General features: G+C 54.6%; 9 protein-coding genes across 9 annotated transcripts; 5 read left to right on the plus strand and 4 right to left on the minus strand.

Moving 5' to 3' along the window:
- The first annotated feature begins 411 nt into the window (after positions 1-411).
- On the plus strand, positions 412-2616 carry N656DRAFT_773511 (WD40 repeat-like protein). The gene is made up of 5 exons (XM_064814076.1): positions 412-1018; positions 1152-1190; positions 1252-1349; positions 1410-1766; positions 1823-2616. Exons 1-5 carry the CDS (start codon positions 910-912, stop codon positions 2381-2383), a joined length of 1164 nt encoding a protein of 387 aa, XP_064674959.1. The 5' UTR covers positions 412-909; the 3' UTR covers positions 2384-2616.
- Positions 2494-4053, minus strand: N656DRAFT_34870 (uncharacterized protein). Its single transcript, XM_064809325.1, has 2 exons — positions 3828-4053; positions 2494-3773 (listed from the first exon to the last, which is right to left on the minus strand). Exon 2 carries the CDS (start codon positions 3679-3681, stop codon positions 2605-2607), a length of 1077 nt encoding a protein of 358 aa, XP_064674960.1. The 5' UTR covers positions 3682-3773; positions 3828-4053; the 3' UTR covers positions 2494-2604.
- Positions 4054-5069: 1016 nt separating this feature from the next.
- Positions 5070-6686, plus strand: N656DRAFT_786160 (longevity assurance proteins LAG1/LAC1; the record flags this gene model as incomplete). Its single annotated transcript, XM_064816496.1, has 4 exons — positions 5070-5283; positions 5344-5654; positions 5721-6011; positions 6069-6686. 4 exons carry the CDS (start codon positions 5070-5072, stop codon positions 6684-6686), a joined length of 1434 nt encoding a protein of 477 aa, XP_064674961.1.
- Positions 6687-8332: 1646 nt separating this feature from the next.
- On the plus strand, positions 8333-9207 carry N656DRAFT_698753 (carbohydrate esterase family 12 protein; the record flags this gene model as incomplete). Its single annotated transcript, XM_064810733.1, has 2 exons — positions 8333-8477; positions 8558-9207. 2 exons carry the CDS (start codon positions 8333-8335, stop codon positions 9205-9207), a joined length of 795 nt encoding a protein of 264 aa, XP_064674962.1.
- Positions 9208-9733: 526 nt separating this feature from the next.
- On the plus strand, positions 9734-11708 carry N656DRAFT_773516 (uncharacterized protein). The gene has a single exon (XM_064814077.1). It carries the CDS (start codon positions 9970-9972, stop codon positions 11611-11613), a length of 1644 nt encoding a protein of 547 aa, XP_064674963.1. The 5' UTR covers positions 9734-9969; the 3' UTR covers positions 11614-11708.
- Positions 11709-13952: 2244 nt separating this feature from the next.
- N656DRAFT_773517 (uncharacterized protein) lies at positions 13953-15458 on the plus strand. Its single transcript, XM_064814078.1, has one exon. It carries the CDS (start codon positions 14054-14056, stop codon positions 15290-15292), a length of 1239 nt encoding a protein of 412 aa, XP_064674964.1. The 5' UTR covers positions 13953-14053; the 3' UTR covers positions 15293-15458.
- A 201-nt stretch (positions 15459-15659) lies between these two features.
- Positions 15660-16567, minus strand: N656DRAFT_773518 (uncharacterized protein; the record flags this gene model as incomplete). The annotated part of the gene is made up of 1 exon (XM_064814079.1): positions 15660-16567. A coding segment is annotated over exon 1 (331 nt), but the record flags the coding sequence as incomplete, so codon positions are not given.
- Positions 16568-16670: 103 nt separating this feature from the next.
- On the minus strand, positions 16671-17511 carry N656DRAFT_773519 (uncharacterized protein). Its single transcript, XM_064814080.1, has one exon. The coding sequence runs from the start codon at positions 17296-17298 to the stop codon at positions 16678-16680; it is 621 nt and encodes a 206-aa protein (XP_064674966.1). The 5' UTR covers positions 17299-17511; the 3' UTR covers positions 16671-16677.
- A 1305-nt stretch (positions 17512-18816) lies between these two features.
- On the minus strand, positions 18817-21601 carry N656DRAFT_699381 (uncharacterized protein; the record flags this gene model as incomplete). Its single annotated transcript, XM_064810784.1, has 3 exons — positions 18817-19005; positions 19072-21120; positions 21179-21601. The coding sequence occupies 3 exons, from the start codon at positions 21599-21601 to the stop codon at positions 18817-18819; spliced, it is 2661 nt and encodes an 886-aa protein (XP_064674967.1).
- Positions 21602-22626: the final 1025 nt, after the last annotated feature.

Consider the following 22626-nt stretch of genomic DNA (forward strand, 5'->3'; position numbering starts at 1 on the left):
CCAAAAAGGTGGCAGCTGGGCCTGGGAGACTGTAGAAGGGTATCGCGGATGCGGGTTGGGAAAAGGAGAGAGGTCGGGATACACGTCGATGGAAAAGGGCAATTTCACAAATTGTTGCGGTGCTACGGCAGAAGCAGGAGCCCAGCAATCACAACACCCAGAGCTTGTCGCCCGGCGCCAGGCGCTGGAGCAATGGTCAACCCACAATTCAGGGGTCGCTGGCTGCCCAGGTCACAGGCTAGTCCAGATTTGGAAAGACACCCTTCAGATCCCCAGGTGCTAACTTTGCCGGGTCTTTCTCGGGAGCCTCTCCGCTCGCAGTCGATGCCCGGCTGGTGACAGCTGTTAGGAACAGCCTGTTCCTAACGTTAGTGTAGTAGTTCGCATCTCTGATGCGGCTTGCGCTGTTCCCAGCAAACGCCATAACATTGCCGAGCGTTCGACGGCGATATCCTTACTTAGCCTGGGATCACAGACAGACAACAAAGCATTGGGTTTTGGCTCTATTGTGAGCTGTGAGCACGGTTCCAGATTTGTCTTTAGGGCTTCCTGGGTATATTTAAACTGTTCAGCAGCCGGACCCAAAGAACTCCCCAAGCTCGACTACTCGCCCATTAGATAAGGTACCGGCTCAGTACTATACATTTAAAGTGCAAGTAAACGGCCGCTGAGATTCCACGATATCGAACGCCCAGTCAACGGCGACCACACAACATGAACCCATAATATCACTCACTTCTTACTCTATATTACCAAGACGATCGGCATCGTACGAAGTACCTGCTTCTGAATTCTTCAGCATCCCCGGTCGGGTCCAGGCCCGCAGGCAGGCACCTCAGCCTTGGTCTTTGGGCTTTCGCCGCCCCCGTTGGTTCATTTATCACTTGGGACCTCGACAAGGCGTTCAAGATGAACACTAGAACCCCTCTCGAGTCTCCCAATGCGACCGTGGTTCTTTCTATTTCGTTCAACGATGACTGTAGCTGCTTTGCTGTAGGGTTGAGCACAGGGTTCCGCAGTGAGTCTCTCCGCTCTTTGGACTTTCGGAGCGTCGCTTCAGGAATATATCTACAGCACAAAGGCAAACAACTCAATGCCCCTCACCTAGATTCGGCCTCCGCACCCTCTGTGACTAACGGGCATCTGTACAGTCTTCGATTCGGAAACATGCACCCTGCGGGCAGCACGCGGTAAGGCACCATGTGCCCCACATTATCCTGTTCGCACTAATAACACAACTGCTTCATACAGACTTCAACGCGGGAGTAGGCTTGGTCCGGATGATGGGCAAGACAAACTACGTTGGCCTCGTAGGTGGGGGCAAGCAGCCCAAATTCGCCGCAAACAAGGCAGGCAGACTTACTGTGTTCCCTGAGGTGAACGACATCTGCTAACGGTCCATGTTGTAGCTAATCATCTGGGACGAGGCCAAGAGCAAGTCGGCCCTTGATATCAGCGCCTTGACGCCGGTACGCGGTGTCCAATTATCAAAGGAACGCATCGTGGTCGTGCTGCAGAACAGCGTGCGCGTCTACAAATTCGCCAAGCCTCCGAGCCTCTTGTCGGCTTACGAAACGGCCAACAATCCGTGGGGTTTGTGTTGTCTGTCCTCGAAGAGGATTGCCTTTCCGGGCAGAACAGCCGGACATGTGCAGCTCGTCGAGATCGCGACAAGTAACGTTAGCATCATCCCCGCACATTCTTCGGCCGTGAAGGCGATACAGCTCAGCCCGGATGGTGAACTGCTGGCCACCGCGAGCGAGACGGTAGGCTCCTCGGGCATACACCTGTTACTGAGGACACTCGCTAATCTCTGGACAAGGGGACACTGATCCGTGTATTTTCAACAAGCAATTGCGCCCGGGTGGCGGAACTCAGGAGAGGGATCGACCCGGCAACCATATTCTCCCTGGCATTCAACCCCTCCGGGACCATGCTCGCATGCACGTCGGATAAGTCTACTCTGCACATATTCGACATCCCGCATCCCAAGAGGCCAGCCCGTCCGTTCCAGAGCGGCAGCAGAAGTCAAGCCGGTGGTGCAGCCGGCAGCGGTGGAGGTTCGTCAGAAGGGAGTGCTGGACGGGGCAAGTGGGGCTTCCTGTCCAAGATCCCGATGATGCCGCGAGTCTTCTCGGATGTATACTCGTTCACCTCGGCTCCTTTTGACGCCGATGACGAGAGTCCACCAGGCCAACTTCCCATGTCGGAGAGCACGACGCTGGGCACGTCGAGGCCGCCAAAGGGTGTGATTGGCTGGTTGGACGAGAATACCCTAGTGGTTATTGGAGCGGGCAAGAATGCTCGGTGGGAGAAGTTTGTCGTCCGGGAGGGCCCGGATGGGCGGCGACTTTTTAGGGAGGGCTGGAAGCGGTATGCGTAGGATATGAGCGTCGAAAGTTCAGGGCGTTTACTAGGAAATGGTACGGTTGGGGGATCTCTTTGCTGAGTCAGGCGCCAGGATGAACTTGAGTTTGTGGCCGGGCAGAGGCTGGGTTTGTAGTCAACATTAGCGGCTGGCTTTACTTTTCTTTCGGGAGCTATCTGGGGGTTATGTGGGTATCAATGTAGTGTTACAATCTAGCGACCTCGCAATGGGTTCTTTTAGTCTCCATAAGACCGTGGTGATCTGCTCCGATAACTATCCCTATCCCGACGTCGGCGATCTTCTAGATCGCGATGCCGATGTTCCCTCCGGCGGCTTGTATCTTCTGGGCTGTCGCGCCTATGATCGCCATGGCTCTTTCGGTAATAGTCGTTGCGCTCATCCCTTTGGTGGTGGCCGTCCCTTCTCCGCTGGTCTCCGTCGTGTCTGTCGTCTCGGCCTCTGTCCTCAGAAGACGAATCTCGGCGACGCCTTTCCCGTTTGTCATCATCGCTTCGGTCTCTCGACGGCGATTCATCCCTCCTACGCCGGTGATCTCGTGCGCTCTCAGGGCTGTCCCTATTCCTATACTTGTGCCTGTCCTTGTCCCGGCCCTGCCGTTCGTGAGCGCTCTCATCTCTCTTCGACCGGTGTGATCGATGGCGATGATCCCTGTCTCTGTCCTTGTCCTTCCGGCTGCGTCTTTCGGAGCGCCTGGCTTCCCTCTTTAGTGCTTCCTCCACCTCCTTTTTCTTCTCGTCAATGAGAAACTGCTTCATCGGATCTTCGTCATCATGCTCTTGTATAAGCAGCTGCAACTCTCTTTCCTCCTTAATCAGCGGCCGCGCGCGTCGCGCCTTGTCCTCGTCCGTCTCGTCGCCGCTCTCGTCCTCACTGGGCAGACCCTTTTCGGCCCGTTCACGGCGCAGCATATCCTCCCAGCCGACCCTGTACTCGTCCAAGTCGTCGTCATCTCGCGCCTTGTAGCGCGCGTGGTCGACGCGGATCAAACGGCCACCAATCTCGGCGCCGCCGAGGTTGTCAACGGCTAGGTCGGTGCTGCGCTGATCCTCGTACTTGAGCCACCCAAAGCCCTTGGACTTGCCCGTCTCCTTGTCGCGCACAAGCTTGAGAAACACGGGCTCGCCGAACTGGCTGAAGATGGTGATGATATCACCCTCTGACAGCTCGTAGGGAAGACCGCCAAAGTACACAAAGGCCGTGTCGCGGTAGTCGGTGTGCCACGACGCCTCGGGTGGGATGCCATCCTCAATCTCGCGCTTGTTGAGCGCCTGGATTGCTCGAATTTGGTTCATTGCAGCTCACGATGGGCGAGCCGAATGGAGAGAAGACGTTGTGATTTGTGAACTGCAGGGAGTCATCACTGAAAGCTGCGATTTGGCTCGGGCTGATAAGGGTTAGGGTCAAAGACTACTTTTCCGGAGTACTTTGGGCCATTTACCAACGGGTTCATCATTTCTCGATGCTCGGTCAAGATGATCAGTCAAGCATAATCTCTCGATCGCAATGCCTGTGACTATTGGACCCTAGAAGACTCCTTACCTATTTCAACCAAACAAATCGGTCAACCAAACAACCCGGAATTCATCAATGAGATAATCAACAAACTGATAAGTACTGTTGGACTACATACCACAGCTGTACCGTGACGCCCAGAACCCTGAAGAACCGTTCGCAGCCTCTAATCACACACTTCACAAGGCATGCTTGCGACAGCGTATCCCATTGGCACGGTCCGACCTAGATGCACGGCTTGCTAGTTGCTACTCTTCCTAGCAAGCTGAGGACTGATCTCGGATCGAATTGCATCTCACCCGCCCCCGCCGAGAAAGGCGGGGTTTTTCTCCAACCTCTCTGGCTACTTCGTTCGGAGTACTCTTTGTCCAAGGTACTGTATTGTACAGTACAGTACATACATACCTTGGCAGGTGTCTGGTACCTTCTTCATCTCAATCGCGGGATAATCAGTAGCTCCTGTTTGGTAGGATGGTGGTACCTATGAAGAATATAGCTTACTATTGCCTCGGTTTTGATTGGAGTCAGTATTTCAGCAACGCTAGTTTTGAGTTGGCTTTCATGCCTTTAACTGCGTTGTGGAAGTTGAGCTTGACAGAGGGGCAGGTAAGCCAGTGCACTTTCCCCTGAGGTAGCTCCATCAAAGGCCGCCTTCCCCAAACTGGCATTGGTTTGTTAAACAGTTGGGGCCGGGGCACCCATGTCGACGATTGCCAGCCCCTAACTTAACAGCTCGCTACGGTTTCTTGTCACCGCCTTTGTGTGCCCTCGATGTCCTTTCCGGCGGGGCCAGCCTCCTAAATCAACATTTGACAGGCCAGGGTCGCCCACTTCCCAGCTGTATTCGCTCGTTTTCCCTTTTGTAGGGCCCGTTGTTGTCGACTGAGCTTGTCGGTGCTTCGATTCATCCTTTTCTCGAGGCGCGTCCTTCTTTAGGTACTGTCGGGCAGCCTACGAAGCAGTAGCTGTCAATTTGACTTTCAAAACTCTGGGCCCGTCCGTCTACAGTCCGTGTTCAGCCTGCCGCCACACTCGTGCGCCTGCGCAAAACCGGCTTGCTAAACCTCTCCCGAACCGCGGCTCCCCCTCCCGTGTCAATCACGACGGTCCGGCTCACGGACAACGCCCGGCTCGATCAATTGGCATCCAGTCAGTTGATGAGGCGACCATGAACACCTCTGCGCCCCCAATCCCCAGTAATGGCGCCGACACGCAAAGGACTACGTCGAGCCGTGTGCCGCGAAGGACAGGCAAGCCCGAGCACATGAATGGGCCTCTCTACCGGCAAGCCAACAGCAATGTCGTCCTTGTTCGCCGCCCCAAGAGAAAGAACGAAGGCGCCTGGAAACAGCTGACGCGGTGGTTCGTCGACAACCAGATTGGTTGGTTAACATGTCCCTTGCTGCTCCCCTGAGATTCTAGAAGAGCTGACATGGGCGCAGGAGCCTCGTTCAACCTCCTCGCTCTGCTGTTTCTCGCTCACGGCATGCCTCGCGCTAGGGACTACACGTCCAAGTACTTCACTCTTTCCTACTACAACCCGCAATCAGGGAAATACGGATTGGGCTCCGCCGATGGCTACCTGATCCTATTCTACATCGTTCTCTTTACTGGTTTGCGCGCCGCAGCCATGGAGTACCTGCTAGCGCCCTTGGCGAAGTCCCAAGGCATTGCGAAGAGGAAGGACATCACTCGGTTCAGTGAACAAGCCTGGATGGCCATCTACTACACCATCTTCTGGCCGCTTGGGCTAGTATGTTTCTGCAATTGGCTTCCCCGTTGCTGCGACTAATGGTCTTTGCAGTATGTCTATTACCAGTCTCCGTCCTACACGCAATCTTCGTCGTACCTCAACCTCCACGAACTATGGACGGCTTGGCCTGACCGCGAAGTTTCGGGTCTGATGAAGGCCTACATGCTAGCGGAACTTGCCTTCTACCTCCAAGGAATTATCGTGATTCACATTGAGGAGCGAAGGAAGGACCATTGGCAAATGTTCATTCACCACATCGTCACGTGCACCCTCATTTATGCCTCATATAGGTATGGCCACACGCGAGTTGGTAACCTCATCTTGGTGTTAATGGATGTGTCGGACCTAATCCTTCCGGTACGTGGCATACTGTCGCGTGTGTGCCTGCTCTGTCTGCTGACACCCACTCTTCAGATTGCCAAATGTCTCAAGTATCTGCGGTACAACACTTTGTGCGACTTGATGTTTGGCCTCTTCATGATTTCATGGTTCGTGGCAAGACACGTCCTGTATCTTATGGTGTGTTACTCCGTTTGGGCACATACACCTGAAATCATGCCACACGGGTGCTTCAAAGGCGCTAAAACCAACGTGACTGGACCGTTCGAGCCTCCGACCGACCAGGGCCCGCTCTACCTCCTGGAGCCTCTCTGGGACCCCGAGGGCTTGGTCTGCTACAACGAGTCCGTCAAGTGGACGTTCCTCTCTATGCTTCTCTTTCTAGAAGCGCTCACCATCATCTGGTTCTCGATGATCATTCGTGTCGCCATTCGAGTGGTGAGTGGAGCCGGTGCAGACGACACGCGAAGCGACGATGAGGGGGATGCGGTAGAAGACGAGGATGAGTATACCTACGAGGTGGCTCAGCCACTTGAAGAGGAGGTTGGTGTCGACAAGATCGACCTGAAGAACTGGGAGCGGCGGACGGGCGTGAAGAGAACCGAGCCTACGACAACAGGTGTCAGCTTTCCCGGTCACAGTGATCGTAAAGAGCTCCTCGGGCGCATCGGTTGCGAAAAGCACGTCGACTGAATTGCGTAGTCGGCCGGTTCCCTTGTCAGGGCACATATCTCGCCGCGGTCGCGGTGGCGCTGCCATGATTCTGTCTAGGCCCAAGCTTGGGGGGTGCTGCGTCGTGGAGAGAAGGCCAGAGCAACTGGGGTTCTGGAAGTCAACTTGCAGAAGACGTGCGCGAGACATGCCATGTTGATTTCTAACCGGTGATAGACCGCTGGGGGTCTGCGGCTGCCTTGACCAAGCTGTATGGACGGATGGAATGCTTCCCCTCGGTGACCGACTCAGTCTCTTCCCGAGCTTTTACCGCGCTGGTTTTTATGGGTCCCAGAATTAGCACCGCTCTCTCGCGCAGTTGGGAAACGTGACGAAGAAGGTGCCGGCATGGGCCATGGGTTTCAGTTGCCCGGGAACTTCGTTCTATACCCTCTCTAATTTGATCTGAGATATCTGAACTGATTTCCGTATCATGGCAGTGAACTTGCTCCGTGAAATGTCCAGATGGCCTGACACAACCAGGAACCCGGGTGGCTCGGGAGGGAGCGGTTCGGAGGTTAACGTAGGGCATTAAGACTGGGGTTTCTGCCAATCCACGGGCCACATCCACTACGATAGCAAATGGGTGTGGATCGATGTTGGGGCCTCGAGATGATGGTACAGCGTCAACATGCCAGATTCGACGCGTTTATGAAATGGCTGGCGCGTGAACCAGACAGGCGTGAATCCCGGGTTTCCCCATCATTGCAAACCTGAGGCGGCAGAGTGACCGCCCCAAGGCCAGTACTCTCACACTCCTCCAAGACCTCAACTGCCCTTCAGCCCGACTTCCGTGAGGAACGCATACGCCAAACCACAACACACTGCGCCATTCGCACTTACCTGATTCGCAGCTTCCAAGTTCCAGGTTCATGAGTGGATGGAACCTTCCCGACAACATCAACGGGCCAATTAACAAGAGCAAGCGCGCTACCTATAAACCCCCAAACCCCCCCACCCCCTAACCGTCTTCTCTTCTCTCTTCCCCCTTCACCCTCCCTCAACCTTGAATCAACCTAACCCAGACAATTCAGCGCTTTCTTTACTTGACGCTCAGTCAATTCAAATACTCTGAACCGGCGTTTGTCACATCGTCACATGGTTGCTGAAACCTATACCCACTCCTGCCGTCATTTCCAGTGCTTCGCGAAGGGTCGTCGATGGGCCCTTCCGTTTCACCGTGAGCAGCGGATGTTTACACGATTTCGACTTTTTTTTGGTCGGTTTCGGCGTTCCGCAGTGGAGTAGTATAACCCGCCAAGTGTTTCTGATTTTCCTCCAATGCCAGTTTACCTAGGGTTACAGCTGATTACCAGTACAGGCTGCAACGTCCACTGGGCATATGATTGGGGGAAGTGCTTCATTCTATCCTGCCCCTCAGATCGCTCGGCTCGCTGCTCTGTCTTGTCTACGATGACGGGTCTAATATGTTTAGCCGCTAACACCTGCAATATGATCTCGTGCGGGTCCCGGAGGTAGTACTGCCGGTAATATGCCAGAGTTCCAGTGCTATAAGTACTACTTGTACTACCGTATGTAGTCTCCCAGTCTGGCTGTCTTCAAGGGACTTGCTTGGCTAAACTAAGTTGTCTGTTGATTCTGAGTCAAGTAGCTTTCAGTTCATCACGATGGTTTCTTGGTCGACACTACTGGTTGCTGGGCTCGCGACAGCCGGGGCTCGTGGCAACCCGGTTGAGCTGTCTCGTCGGGCTAATCCGACTGTCTACCTCGCCGGAGACAGCACCATGGCCAGGACAAGCAGCCCTCATATGGGTAAGTGACATATCTCAGGTTCAAACTGGTGATTGCATTTGGTAGAGTATAGGCGGGTGTCTAATCGAGTCTCTATTTAGGCTGGGGCGAATACCTCGCTAAGTACATCACAATCCCCGTGGTGAACAAGGCCATCTCGGGGCGGTCGGCGCGCAGCTACACCAACGAGGGGCGCTTCGCCGAGATTGAGAAGCTGGTCAAGGCCGACGACATTGTGGTCATTGAGTTTGGGCACAACGACGGCGGCTCGCCCAACTCGGCGTCGGACAATGGTCGCAGCGACTGCCCGGGCACCGGCGGCGAAGTGTGCAAGTCGGGCAAGACGGGCGAGACGGTGTACACGTTCAACCACTACGTCGAGACGGCGTCGCGGAGCTTCATCGCCAAGGGGGCCAAGGTGATTGTCAGCAGCCAGACGCCCAACAACCTGTGGGAGACGGGCACCTTCAACCCGAGCGCCCCGCGCTTCGTGGGCTACGCCGCGCTCGCGGCCAGGAATGTCGGCGCTCCCGGGGCCAGCTTTGTGGACCACTTCCAGGCTGTAGCGGCCATGATGCGCAAGCTCGGAAGTGCAAAGACGAACGCCCTCTTCCCCCAGGACCACACGCACACCAATCCAGCAGGGGCCGACCTGGTTGCGCAGGCGTTTGTGCAGGCGGTGAATATGAACATGAACGGGACGACACCGCTGAAGGGATATCTCAAGAGTCCTGTGCCGGTCGTGTTTTGATTTGGGTTTCAATTTTCAAACGCGGAGTTGGACCTTGGTACTTGGTTCAAACGTGGTACCGACTTCAGAGAAGCTAAGACTGATGTCAATGTTTGGACTCCGGCTTTCTGGCTACCTGACCTTAGATTCCAATCTACTTGGGTACCTTCAGATTTGATATTCTTTGCCTGCCTAGGGTACGGTGGTACCGTGATTGCTTCACCAGCGAGATGCATTTCCCAGCTCCCAGCTCTTTCCTAACTCGGAAATATCTCGTCTTACACCTGTGCAGTGCGCACATGCCGCTTAGCTACCTAGTAGGTATGATGTCATCGTCCTACATCACCCCCATCCAAAACGTTTCGGGCTCTCCCGATTCGCTACGAATACACTTGTAGGGAAAAGGTTTGAGTGGTTCCTGCTCAAGCCAGTTACGTCTGTGGTTGGCGCTAGGGAGATCTACATGCAAATCTGGTCGAGCTTAACGTTAATCCTGAGGCAACCCCTTAGACATAGCTCGCATGCAAACAGTGGTACACCCGATGACGTTCGCAGCTTCCATGGTATTCCCACGCACATAAAGGCGTAAACAATTCTTCCTCTCTCTCTTTCAGAGGCATACCACCCGACTTCGTAATCTGTTCTCAGGACACGTACCTGTATTCGATTTCAAAGTTTCAAACTCAAACTCTCTGGACACATAGCCTACGTCTCATGTCAACAAGTTCAACAACTGGCCGATCAATCAACACAACCGTCCAGTGCGTTCAGTCAACAAGCAGAATGGGCTCCATCGATCCTCCACCGATAAAGCTGCCCAGCATCAAGCTCGACACGACCCTCGCCGAGCTGTACAAGCGGGCAAGCCCCAAGACTGCTGGCCTTCGGTTGGGCCTGGCATCGTGCGGCGTCACAAGCGCCGTCGACCTCACGCCTGACTTCCAACGCAACTCCAGGTACCCGTATCAGGACCAGGCCCTCATCAAGGTGCCCCGACGGCAACTCACCCTGGACAACACCAACCTCCGCAAGTCGATCGCAAAGAAATACCTCAGCCTCATCCCGCAGCGCGATGCTTTTATCGCGGGCGCCATGCCCGTGATCCTCTTCAACCTGGGCCAGTCACCCAAACAGATCGAGCATGACCGGCGCGAGGCCGAGACCACCATCTCGGTGCTTGACTGTGCCCAGCGGCCCGATCTGATCTTTTGCCCCGGTCCGATCAAGATACCCCTGCAGCCTGAGCAGGACCATGGGCATGGTATCGACAAGCTCGACTACAAGGTCGTGCTCGACGGGTTAGAAGCCAATCAAGATCGGCTCACGCGCGACCTCGAAACGCACTGGTTCCTCAACAGCAAGGCCGCCCTGGCAAGGTCCGGCCTGCCCACGCCGCGGTCTGAGATCCTTGAGACGGAGGGCGTGCCGCCTGAAGACCCGGAATCCTGCTGTCGCGTCTGCGCTGCTGCAGCAAGTAGCAGTAGTTCCCCTGGATCGGCCGCAGAGCTGCCCTTGTTCCCGGCCAAGTGCACAGGGCCCAGGGGACGATGGCTCGCCGCGCAAAAGGACCGCATCCTCTCCGCCGCGCGGGCGCGGCCGGTGCCCTTTGTCTTCAAGACGCAGCAGGCTTTTGGGGGCGCGGGGACATGGCTTGTCCGCACGGCGGAGCAGAAATCTGCGCTGCTGGCAGAGCTTGCCGGGGACGACAGTGATAATGATGACGACGACGGGGTCCTAGGCAAGCTGCTGGCGCAGGTGACCAGCAGCAACGCGCATCTAGGCCCGGCGACGGTACTGCTCAGCGAGCTAGTGGGCGCCGACGGGGATGGGAAAACGGTGGTAGGTGACTACGGCCTGACCTTTGTTGTGACGGATCGCGACGATGAAGCCGACGGGGGAGCGGCTCATTTCCTTGCTGCTTCGGAACAAAACACGGACGGCAGCAACGCCTGGATTGGCAGCACAATCTCGTACCCCCGCCAGGAGCAGCTGAGGCGGAAGTTTGAGGGGCTCATGCGGCAAACTGCGGCGTGGCTGGCCAGGTATGGCTATATTGGTCCCGTTGGCGTGGATGTCCTGGAAGTAAAGAAGTCCGGGTCAGGCCAGGGGGAGACGGAGTTTTTCATCGTGGATTTGAACGCCAGGATATCGGGATCCATGTCGTTACCGTTGCTCAGGGGTCATTTTGTGGGTAGAGGCCTGACATGCGCGAGCAGCGTCTCGATTGTAGCCAAGGGCGGCAGGGCAGGGTTTATCCAGCGATGGAGGAAGCCCTTCGAGGAGGGCAGGATGCTCATACTGAGCTGGTATGAGGATCCCGAGGCTGGCGAGAGCATTGCGGAGGTTGTTATTGGCGGGGAGAATGAGGAGCGGTTGCAAGAGCTGGTGCAGCGGGTGAGGGAGAATATTGAAGAGGTGACACTCTAGGGGCCTATGAGGTATAATGGTCAACTACTTAGGTAGTGTTGATTTTGATATGATGGAAAGTTGACGAAAATCATGTGGTGAGCCCTGCATTTGAGACATTTCCCTAGCTTGGGTACCTACCGTGACATAGCCTAGGGCTCTCCTAGCCTACAATAGGGGGACATTACCTGGGATAATATATGTGGTCCTGTGGAATAGAGCACCCGCCCGAGATCAAACTATAGCCTATAGTGGTAGGTTAATAAGAAATACCTAGGCTCCCGCTCCGGACTCGGGAACCTGAATACTAGTGGAAATCATATGAGCCTAACAGTAATGCCGTGAGATACGACCCATTCTGTCCGGGTTCGCTCAAGATGTCTTGGCAGTTTCTGAGCGGCATGGGCTCGGATTTGTGTGGAGAGCCTCTCGGTACAGTGTACTTGAGTGTTTCCCGTGTCACGGTGGCAACCAGAACTGGCGGCTGAGATACTTAAGTACTGAGAAGTTGACTCGGAATCAAAGAACTGTTTGAGGAGGGAGCTGTTCAAAGCAGTACGAGAATGCCTTGGACCTGGTATCATTGAATCTCAAGTGATAGTACACTGTACTGAGGCAAACCCTTTTTCAGGGGCTCGAATGCTGCAGCTGCACACGTTTCGGTCTCGGCCGAGACTCGAAAGGTCGAGTATCGAAAACGCCAACTTGAATTAGCGTTTCCCGGTACTACGGCGGACCAAGTAGACAGACATACGAAGATGTACAAGGGTTGACCAGAGTCATCGCGGTGCAATGTTACCGCTCTAAGAAGGTCGTGCTACTGTGCCTGACCCTGCAGCGGGGTGTCACATACAGGGGTATATCGATGACCCTGGCCTGATTCTCATCTCGACAATCGTTGTACTTGTACAGTACGTGTGGTGTCTATAGTAGGTAGTTCAGTCTGGAGTCTCATCTGTCCAGTGGACCAGTGGCGAGTCATTCCAGGGTACGCCGACAAGTTGACAACAGACACTTCTCGCTTGCAATCCCTTCGGCACTGTGACTCTCGAGAGATCGCGAGGGAAATTGTAACGATATAAGACAGATCGGATGGCGCCGCGACCCTGACTGGAGTTAGCACAGCAGTAGAGTGGCTGGCCGAGGACACAGCATCACAGTGCACGGGTAGTTACAGATCATTGGTGACACAAGGCAGTTTCAGCATCCATGGCAATCAGTCAGTGGAAGCTTACCTCGGTGATGAGGGCGCAATGGGGTAATTTGGAAACTGACATAGGCTCCCGGGACCCGGGCCGAGGATTGCCACGTGGGATCTACATCAGGGCCAGAACACAGCGTCATGCTGGTGAGGCAAGTTAGGTAGGTACGCAGGTAGGCGGAATGAAGTCTCAGGTGCCAAGCACGGGGACCTGAATAAGGTAGAATCAGGACATATACTACTAGTCCACAGATGAGAAGGGATGGGATCAAGGGGGCGTTCGGATTGCTATCTCGCCTATGACTACGGTGTCATTGAAACTGAAAACTGTCCAACATCTCGAGAATCGACATGGAGGAGTCCATTCTGCTCATTAATCAATGCGACTTTCCGCACGGGTTGCACCATCCGCATCTGCCTCTCCTATATCAACCTACCTTAGGGAAGCGATCCAGCTCACCCTTCAGGATCCTTGACTGCTTTGATTTCACCGAGCCTATACATCATAGTGACATACTCGCCCCTGGCATCAATAACCGGTCGCCAATCCATTACAGCTAGCCTCCATGAACCAACACGTTGGTTTGCATGGCTTCCTCGAGGAGTCCTTCGGGATATCCGATTCGCGGCCTACATCCGAGCATCTGCCCGCTACGCCATCAGTCTTTTACGTGGAAGTTGCCAGTTCCACTGTGACGCCTCAGGCAATTTCCATGACCCCTCCCGGGTTCGGACACAGCCAACATGTTGAACATGCCAATGATGCCATCACTCCGACCGAGCTCTCCTGTTCCCCAGAACGGCCTCTAGTCCCTAGCTGCGCAGCGGACTGGGAGGCCAGGAAACACATCATCCAGGACCTGTACATGGACAAAAACCTCATTCTGAATGAAGTCATTGGCATCATGCTCAAGAAACACAAGTTCAAGGCGACGTACGTGTCCAACTTTGACCTCCCCCTGAATCCAACTTGAAGTGGCCGAGACGGCGGGTAACTTACATGGGCAGCCACTCAGCGCGAGGATGTACAAAGGCCAGTTTGCCAAATGGAAGTGGACAAAGTACAACAAGTCGGGCAGCGCCGTCTCCAGGAAGCCGACCAAGTCGAGGGCGGCGAAAAAGAAGGGTATTGAATTTGAACTCAGTCCACGTACTACTAGTACTACCACAACAGCAATCTCGAGGCAAACCCGGCACCTCCCGGGCGCCACGTACTCGCAACTCATCCGCTTTCTCCACTTTGACGAGACAGACCTCGAGATGCAGCTGACACTGCATGCCTACGCCGTTATGATCTCCCACTGGTGTGAGCGGGAGACGCCCTGGAGGGTCCCCTACACCACCACGGATCACAACAATGCTTCCGCACTGGCAAGGCCCCCACGACCGCAGAGAATCTCAATCCTCCAGCAGTTTCGAGCGGCCCTAGACAATTTCCGCAGTGGCCGTCCGCAGCACGGCGGGAACCTGCTCCGACAAGCCTTTCTCAACATTGAGCGCGCCGTCCTGGAGACGGCCCAGGCCGCACTAGACATGGAAGCCGTGTGGGACTGTTGTCTCGCAATCCCCCAACTGATCCTCCAGTCGACCGAGGCATGGACCGACCCTGACGGCCTCCTGCCCATCTTCGCCAACCACTTTTACCAGCTGTGCAAGCTCAAACTCGCCAATAATAACATTCACCACCCCCTGACGCGAATCGCCGAGACACTACGCAGACTTTGCCACCCCTCCCGGGCCGGGGACGACAAGATGATGATGCACCGCCCACAGCTCTGGCTGTACATCCGCCGCGCGTGGCACCTCTGGCTCGACCGCGTGACGCGCGTGCGCGGCCGGCAGGACGAGATGGCCATCCACCTCCGCAGGGGATACGTCACGCTCATGATTCCAGTCGACGCATACGGCGACAACAGTACTACTACAGGTAGTGACATGGCGCAAGCGCACAACCTGATAGGGGACTTTTGCGAGGCCGTGCAGCGCTCGCTGGCCACGCGCGGGTCCTTTGCCACCACGGCGCGCATCCTTGAGCTCGAGCGCCTTTTGTGTCGCATGTATTTACCGCTGTTTACGGACGAGTCGGCGGCGAGGGCGAATAACATGCTCGTGGGTGTTGTGGAGAGGGTGCAGGGGAAGCACAAACACGAAGATGAAGGTAATGGGGGGAGGGCGAATATGGCCGAGTGGCATTTTCTGGATAGATATCTGGTGTTTAGCGCGAATTACTTTTTGAGTTGTATTGCTGAGTATAGTGGCGAGAGGGATCTGGCGGTCGAGTACCGACGCAGGAGTCTGGACGCGCCGAGGGACTTGTTTTGGTTGCAGACGACCATGGTGTTGGAGGAGGAACTGCGTCTGATGGGATATCAGGAGGAGGCTAACGCGGTCATGGAGGAGAGGATGAAGGAGCAAGAGATGTATGTGACGACTAGTCTTGAGGGGAATCAGCTTCTGCTGCCGGGTTTGCAAGTTGGAGAGAAGAGGGAAGGAGTTTGATTGCATCATGTGTACTTCACGGGTAAGGGGCCCTGAAGGGGCACAATGTTACAGAGGGATGAGGCACCAAAATGTAAGGTAGCTAGGTAGCATTTCAGACTATATATGTTTGTATGTAGGTAGTTGGAAAAGAGAACAAGGGGGAGAAAACCAAGTTATGTTTACTATATCACCTTAGTGTACTGTACCTCGGGGCCGGTAGCCATGCGAGCCAGGGCAAGGCTGGAAGGGAGTCAAGGGACATGTTGGTTACATGCGTGATGCAACCATGATTGGATCACTGCGGATGTTATTGTACTGCCTTAGTTCTCCCAGTGTCAAGAGGGAAGCACTACTAGGGCAAGAGGCCTTGATTGCAGGTGAATAGGTGCATTGGGACTAGCTTCGTATCAGGTACTAGGATAGATATATGTACAGTACAATACATAGTACTGGATCTCGACGGCGCTCTGTTGAGAGTCAGAATGTTATGCTCATTGCTGGGACGAACTCGGATTCATCCGGCAGGTTGTCTTCCCAGAAACCCCGCCAGGGTAGTATCCCAAATAGTTTCGTCACGTTGAATTCTTTCTATGTCACAGTCGGTTTATTGTACGAGAGCTGGATGCCCGAGGGTAGAATCTCGGCCGCCAGCCTATTCATACAATCCCAAGGATATTTCAAGCCCTTACGGGCAGTTTGAGTGCTAAATTCCGCAAAAGCCGTGAAGCGGATGGCAATTGTCCGTAGCGGAATTCTACGAACTATGGCAGCCCTGGCGAGTTTTCCGTAGGTATTCCTCCTCTCGTTGCTGGATGTCGTCGAGATACGTCCCGACCTTGCCGCCGACCTCGCAAACATCATCGAAGAGCCCCTCAAATACTTGAAGACACGGGGCCAAAGGGAGGTTCGACTCGTTCCCGTCATTTCCCGTCAACCGGTAGCTCAGGCTCAAAAAGGTCAAGTGCTCGAAAGAGTTGAAGTCGAGCGTGATAGGAGCGTTGGAAAGTCCGTTCGATTCTGGGGGCCACACGTCTCCGGCCTTGCAGCCTATCCAGATGGACTCTAGCGACGAAGCGTGCAGAACCAGGCCTTCCCGCACGGTTTCCCAACTGGTAGGCCGTCGTTGGTGGCCTCCAAAGGAAAGCGAACTTGGTGAGGCTTGTAGGCCAACACATCAACGCTTGAAAGTCGCTTGAGGTTGAAAACTCGCAGACCTCGATGCAGAGTTCAGTAAATGAGCCTTGGCTTTTCGCATTCTGTTGAACGTTGATTGTCTTGGTCAGCAGTGTCTGACATCCACCACATGCATTCTTCCGTCGCATCTGACGGCGTAGGGGTATATGGATGTTACTACTAGCAGAAGTTACCCCACGTAGGTAGTACAGTACCTTCATTTCCTCTCGTTACCTTGGGGCAAACTCGGGAAAGAGCGAACACAGCGTCAGCCTCTTGGTTTTTCTCATGACTCTGTTCCCTATGATCTCGAGCGCAAACTGCACACAAAGAGTCCGCGAATCCCCAATCACATGGACCTCTTGCAAACGGGTCATATCCGTACAAGCGGCTGCCAGGCGATCCCAGTAGGAACTTGTGTGGAGGACTCCGAAGTGACCCAGAATCGTCACGCTCTTCAAGTTGGCTTGTCTTGCAAGCACAGTCATCATTTCCGCCGCTGGCTCTCGGAGGTAGCTGAAAGTATCCATAGACCAGGAAGTCTGCATGTCGAGCACCAAGTCTCTACAAAAGAGTCCGAGGCTTGGGTTGCGCTGGAATCTGCGGTGGAGCCGATCCAGTGGTTCGCCAGGCATATCGGTCAAATCACGCACTTCTTTCACACTGCTGATTGCTGTATCGGCAGTTCTGACTATGTTTTTGAGGACAACAGTAGAGTGCAGGAACGGCATGGAAAGAACGTGCAACCGGCGGCAAACGAACGCCAGAGGCCTCAGGGCCCGACGAGTAGCACAGAGGCTGTCGAAGTTCAGGCGACGTAGTTCATCTAATCGGGTAGGGGGTGTCGCCATTGATCTTTATGACTTCAGCCAGTACCTCATCAGGAAGTTTGAGGATACATGCAAGGCCTGGTTGGTTGAGACATGGAAGACATACTTCCAGGCTGTTGTGTTCGTAGTTGTGAACCGCTACCTAGTGAAGATCCCCGCTGGCCGGATACTACTACTAAGGCTCGGGAAGCACGAGTCGTTGACGGTTTGGTCGCTCTCCCGTTCGAAGCCGAGGGGAATGAAGAGTTACCGAGCCGAAGTTCCGGATTGGATGATGTATTCGACGCCATCTGCTTTGAGTACCTAGTCAGGTTTGCCTGATTCCCGAATGTGTATGCAACTACTAACGTCAGCTACGGTATCTCACTCAAGTCGAAGTACTAGTATCTGATGTTATCCCAGCGTTGCTGTGGGTATTGTCGACAACAGGCGGAATAAGTAAGCTATTGATAGGTGAACCCAGAGCTCCCCTAATAAACCAGCAAAGAGGAAAGAGGCTGTTGTTACCTGGACCAAACATTTATGAGGTGTGTACAATGTAGATATACCTGTCACTACGGCTGTTTTCCTATCCTCGCTGGCCCACACTTCCTTCTCTCTCTTTGCCTCGCTGTTTGTCAGTAGTAAGCTCTTTACATACTGGCTTTTCCACAGCGAACAACATTGAACCTATCGCCAGTTGGTCCTGTTGTGTCTATGACTTCCTTTCAATAAGGACCCTAAACCAAGACCGCACAATCAGACGGGAGTCCGCTACGATGTGATCCGCCCCCCTTTTTCTTCTGAACAAGCACAAATAACTGTAGCATGACTGGATGTTATAAGCACTTACGCGGCGTGGGAAGCGAGGGTGCTTATTCGACATTACCAGCATCATTCCCATCAACGACATGCCGTACACGCATCATAAAGTCACCTCATCCAGCGAACCAGCTTGTATGAGAAGACACGGGAAGCAAACTCGTAGGATATCCTCCTCCCTAATAGGTCATGACTCTTTGAAAGACCTAGCCAATTGCAAACTGGAAAGGCGAGCAATGAGCACAAAGACACAAGCTTCGACAGACCACCGACGTCTCTAGCGAGTCCACGCTCTTTCCAGCAAGGAGAAAGATAATGTACACGTCCATAGGCATGGCATGTAATATGTAAACACTACGAATTACCCCTGAATCTTATCCCTTGCCACATCAAGCCCACAGTGCATCCAATAGTGTGAAACACTTTCAAACCCCAACAACAGGCAACAAAAAATACCGCTTTCAACATGACCAACCTCAAATACATATCCTGCCTGTGCTAAACTCCAGTGTCCCTCTCCAGTTTATATGAAGAAGCATAAGGTGATTTGTGATGGCAACAAGGAAAAATTCGTGACATTAGTGGGCGTGTCCGTGCCATGTTCGGGCGCCATTCTAAATGGCGAACCAGTTTAAGAGGCAGTTCATGAACATTTAGCCAAAGCTTCCAAGTCAAAGATGAGATATCTACAATGACAATAGATAGGTCTAAAAGAACGAAAACCCAACGACATGCCGTCTACCACGAGAAGGTCATCAGCGCGGGGTTAAGAGCCAGTGGTAGCAGCAGGTGTGATGCGGCGACGGTGGCCATGGGAAGGATGGCGACAAAGTCTGTGATGTGCCAGCTGTACGGGATGAAGGGTGCCGTGGCCAGAATGACCATGCCGACGATGAAGACGGTGGCAAAGAGCATCGAGAATTTGAACTGCCACCAGGGTTAACTACCTGTACATTGATACCATGAGGGGAGGGGCAGGCTGCTGCAACTTACCTTTTTCAACACCTTGGGAACCTCAATGAAGAAGTTCGAGAACTCGGCCTCCTTGCTTGTAGCGCCCCAAGTCATATCAATTTCAAACATGTGGGCGAGAAGAGCCTGCGAGACGTGCAGCGACAGACCGCCGAGGAAGATGGCGAGCAGGAAGGTCCACTTGAAGTTCTCAAACAGCGCGTACAAAATGTTGCGCTCACCCACGCGGTACCGCATGAGAGCCAGCGCAATGTTGCCGAGACCGTTGAAAACAATGATAATGGAGAACCAGACCTGCCACGAGTCGACATAGTACTTGTCCAGATAGCCGTTGAACCAGCCCATCAAGAAGTAGTTGACGCTGGTCATGATCCAGGCGGCACCAATGGCGTAGTAGGTACCAATATACGAGATAACGGTGATCTTGGACGTGAACCGGATGTTGGAAAAGAGGAAGCGCCGGAACAGAGGCGTGAAAGGACCCTTCCAAAGCCACTGGCGGATAGGGTGGAAGAGCAGCTCGTTGCAGCCATACGCGTACTTTTCCCACCGCGCCAGCTCGTCGTACACGGTAAGCGACACGCCCTCCTTGAAACCCTCGCCAGCCCACGCAGCAAGGCGGATAATGTAGCCGTTGCACTGGAGACGCAGCGACATGTCGAAGTCTTCCGACACGTGGCTCTCAGACCAGAACTTTTCGTAGCCATCCTCATCCTCGTACGAGACTTGCTGAATAGCGGACCAGCGGAGGATGGCGTTGTGACCGACAAAAGGAGCAACATCTCCGTTAGAGACGGTGTACCGAATGGCGCTGTAGATCAAGTTGGTGAAGAAGGTAATGCCGTTCTCGAAATATGTGTGCACGACCTGCATGACGCCCGACGAAAACTGCATGATACCGACATCGGGTGAAAGCTCCATTTCCGACACGGCATCCAGCAGGCAGTCGGCGGGCACACGTGTATCCGAATCGATCAGAAGAATGTAGTCGCCAATGCGGATGTTGCCGTCAGCCCATGCACGGCCGTCTTCCTCGAGAACTTCCTTCAGGGCCCGCTCATATGCCTGAGCCTCGTCGTTTTGCGACCAGTCAGGGGTACGCTCGATCGCCGCAAGCTTATCTTCAACCTTGCATGAGATCATGAGAGCAAAGTTCATGTTGGAGGCCTTCTTGAACTTGCCACGGCGCTTGAAGCCGTTCTCGCCGTGTTTGGGACGGGCAACCCAGCCAATGCTATGGTCGGCGTAGAACTCGATACGGGCGCGCCGGTCCTCCTCCGAGATCAGCTGAAGACCATCGTCGTTGATGAACATGTTTGCCGACCCTCCCTGCAGTTCGTACGTCGACATGGCTTGTTTGATAGACTTGACGGTCGGCGCAATCACAGCGGCGAGACCCTCCTTGTAGACGGGACACTGGACAGTAACGTGCGGGAGAACGGCCGACTGCAGCCTGGGCGGTGGCCGCGCCGAGTAGAACTTGGAGTTGATGGTGAGCTGTCGAATCGGGCCAAAGATCTGCGCCAGACAACCGACAATAACCTGGGCGAAGAAAAGGGTGAAGAAGATCTGGACCGGCGCCAGGGCAACGAGCGCGAGACGGATGTAATTGCCGTCGACGGACACCTCGATCGCCAGCTGCCGCCATGCTGCTCCAAGAGAAACCGTCACGAGAATCAGAGTCAGGCTGACCAGGTAGGTGTTCAGCAGATGGACTGGTCTCTTTTCCGGTTTGAGCTCTCCGCTCTCCTCGTCCACTTCGGCCTCGCCTACCACGGGCGCACCCTTCTCATCCTCCTCATCCCCGCTGCCAGCCTTCCACACCAGCTCCATCAACTCCGACTCGATCGCCTTGGCTCTCTGCACCAAGTGCAGCGCATCGTCATCCCAAACAACAAGGAGACCCTCTGAGGCGACAAAGGCGGCAAACTGGTGCTTTCGCGCGCGTGGGAGGTCGTCGATGGTGGGTAGAATCTGCACCCGCAGGCCATTCATCAAAGGCACATCGACGGCATCTGGTGACCACTGTAGGAATGTCTTGATGACTCTGGAGTTGACAGTCATAGCGCACTAACAGCAGCATTAGTCATGATAGCCACACCCAGACTGCGAGCCAGAGAACACGTACCTGGACGTTGAGCGCTGCACAAGCTAGCGCAAAGGGCGAGTTGCCGAGTTGCGGCGGGCAGGCCATATACTGCCCCCTTGCCTTGCGCAGGAGGACACCCTCGATCTCACCACTGCCATCAGAAACCCATAAGTGCGAACATTGCTGCTGGTAGAGATAGTTGACCATGACCTCGTGCTTGATGTCGTCTAGGAAAACGGAGCTCCCCATCGACCTCACAGACCGGCCGGATAATGACTGCGGCCTGGAGCTAAATCTGGGCGTGGGCGGATGCAGCTCCGAGTTGGGTCGGCTTGATAGATCGAACCCTGGGGTTTCGGACACAGACGGCGGCGCATGTTGGTTCGTTTGTTTCCCTGATGCAGGGTTTGGCTTCTCCGTCGGTGACGGCTTCTGAGCCTTGAAGTAGCCCCCGATTCCCATGGCGGCGATACTTCACTTTGCCGGGCCAGATGCTCGCTGAAGGAAACAACGTAAGGGCTCCCGAAGGGCAAATGTGAAGGAACAGAATCAAGATGACGGATTTACTCCAGCATTCACCGACTCTTAGTCCCCACGTCTGTGTAGCACACTACTGTCAGCTCTCGCTACTAACACGGGGAACCGAGACGGGAAACGTCTCTGTCGGAGCCGTTGATCCACATCCTCGGATCTGCCGGCGACACCGTCCATACCTGAAAACTGATCCGTTGCACGGTGCTATATGCGGTGGAATTTCAGCTCTGGCGGAGGGCGGTCGATTTGTCACACCCACCCAAGCGAAGGTGTTTCGGGCTGAAAAGCGTGACCGCGAAAGCGAATAAGGTCGTGAAGCAAGGTAGCGAGCGGACGGCTTCCGTTGTGGTTGAAGCCAAAGGGAGGTTTGAAAAGTATCCCAAGCTTCAAGCACTGTCTGGGACCTCCCTGGAATGTTGTCGTTCTAGCAACGAAGGGCGTCACCAGGTCCTAGAAGGTTACCTCGCAGCTGTCGTCACCGGTGAGTCGGGTTGAGAGACACCAAGCTTTGAGGAAGCTTTCTCGAGATCCCGAGGACCTGAGGGCAGTTGCTGATCAAATTACCGTGGGAAGCAAGACGGGGAGCGCTCGGCAGGGAGCGGACGGGTCAAAAGAGTGGATAGCGCAGGTTGCTGGGTTGCATGGATGCTGGGGGCGTGCTGGCGATTGGTCTAGAAGCCCTCACGACCGATGAGCCCATGTTGCTTGGCGAGCTGCCCCCCCGGTCGTGTGCTTGTGGCAGGGATCAGGGGTAAAGGAGCTCGTGTAAGTGATAACTTGGGCTGGAGCCGACTGCCCGGTTTGTCCAAAATGCCCAGTCCATGCGTTCTTTTTCGTGCAGGGCAGCTGAACTGCCGGAACAGTCGAGGCAGCACAACGGACTGGCACCGCCCTTGAGGCTGGAAAGATCTCGGCGTAACTTGTCAACTCTTTTTTGATGCAATTCTCCCGCT

This window comes from Canariomyces notabilis (assembly GCF_033297395.1).
Source record: "Canariomyces notabilis strain CBS 508.74 unplaced genomic scaffold N656scaffold_1, whole genome shotgun sequence".
NCBI lineage: Eukaryota > Fungi > Ascomycota > Sordariomycetes > Sordariales > Chaetomiaceae > Canariomyces > Canariomyces notabilis.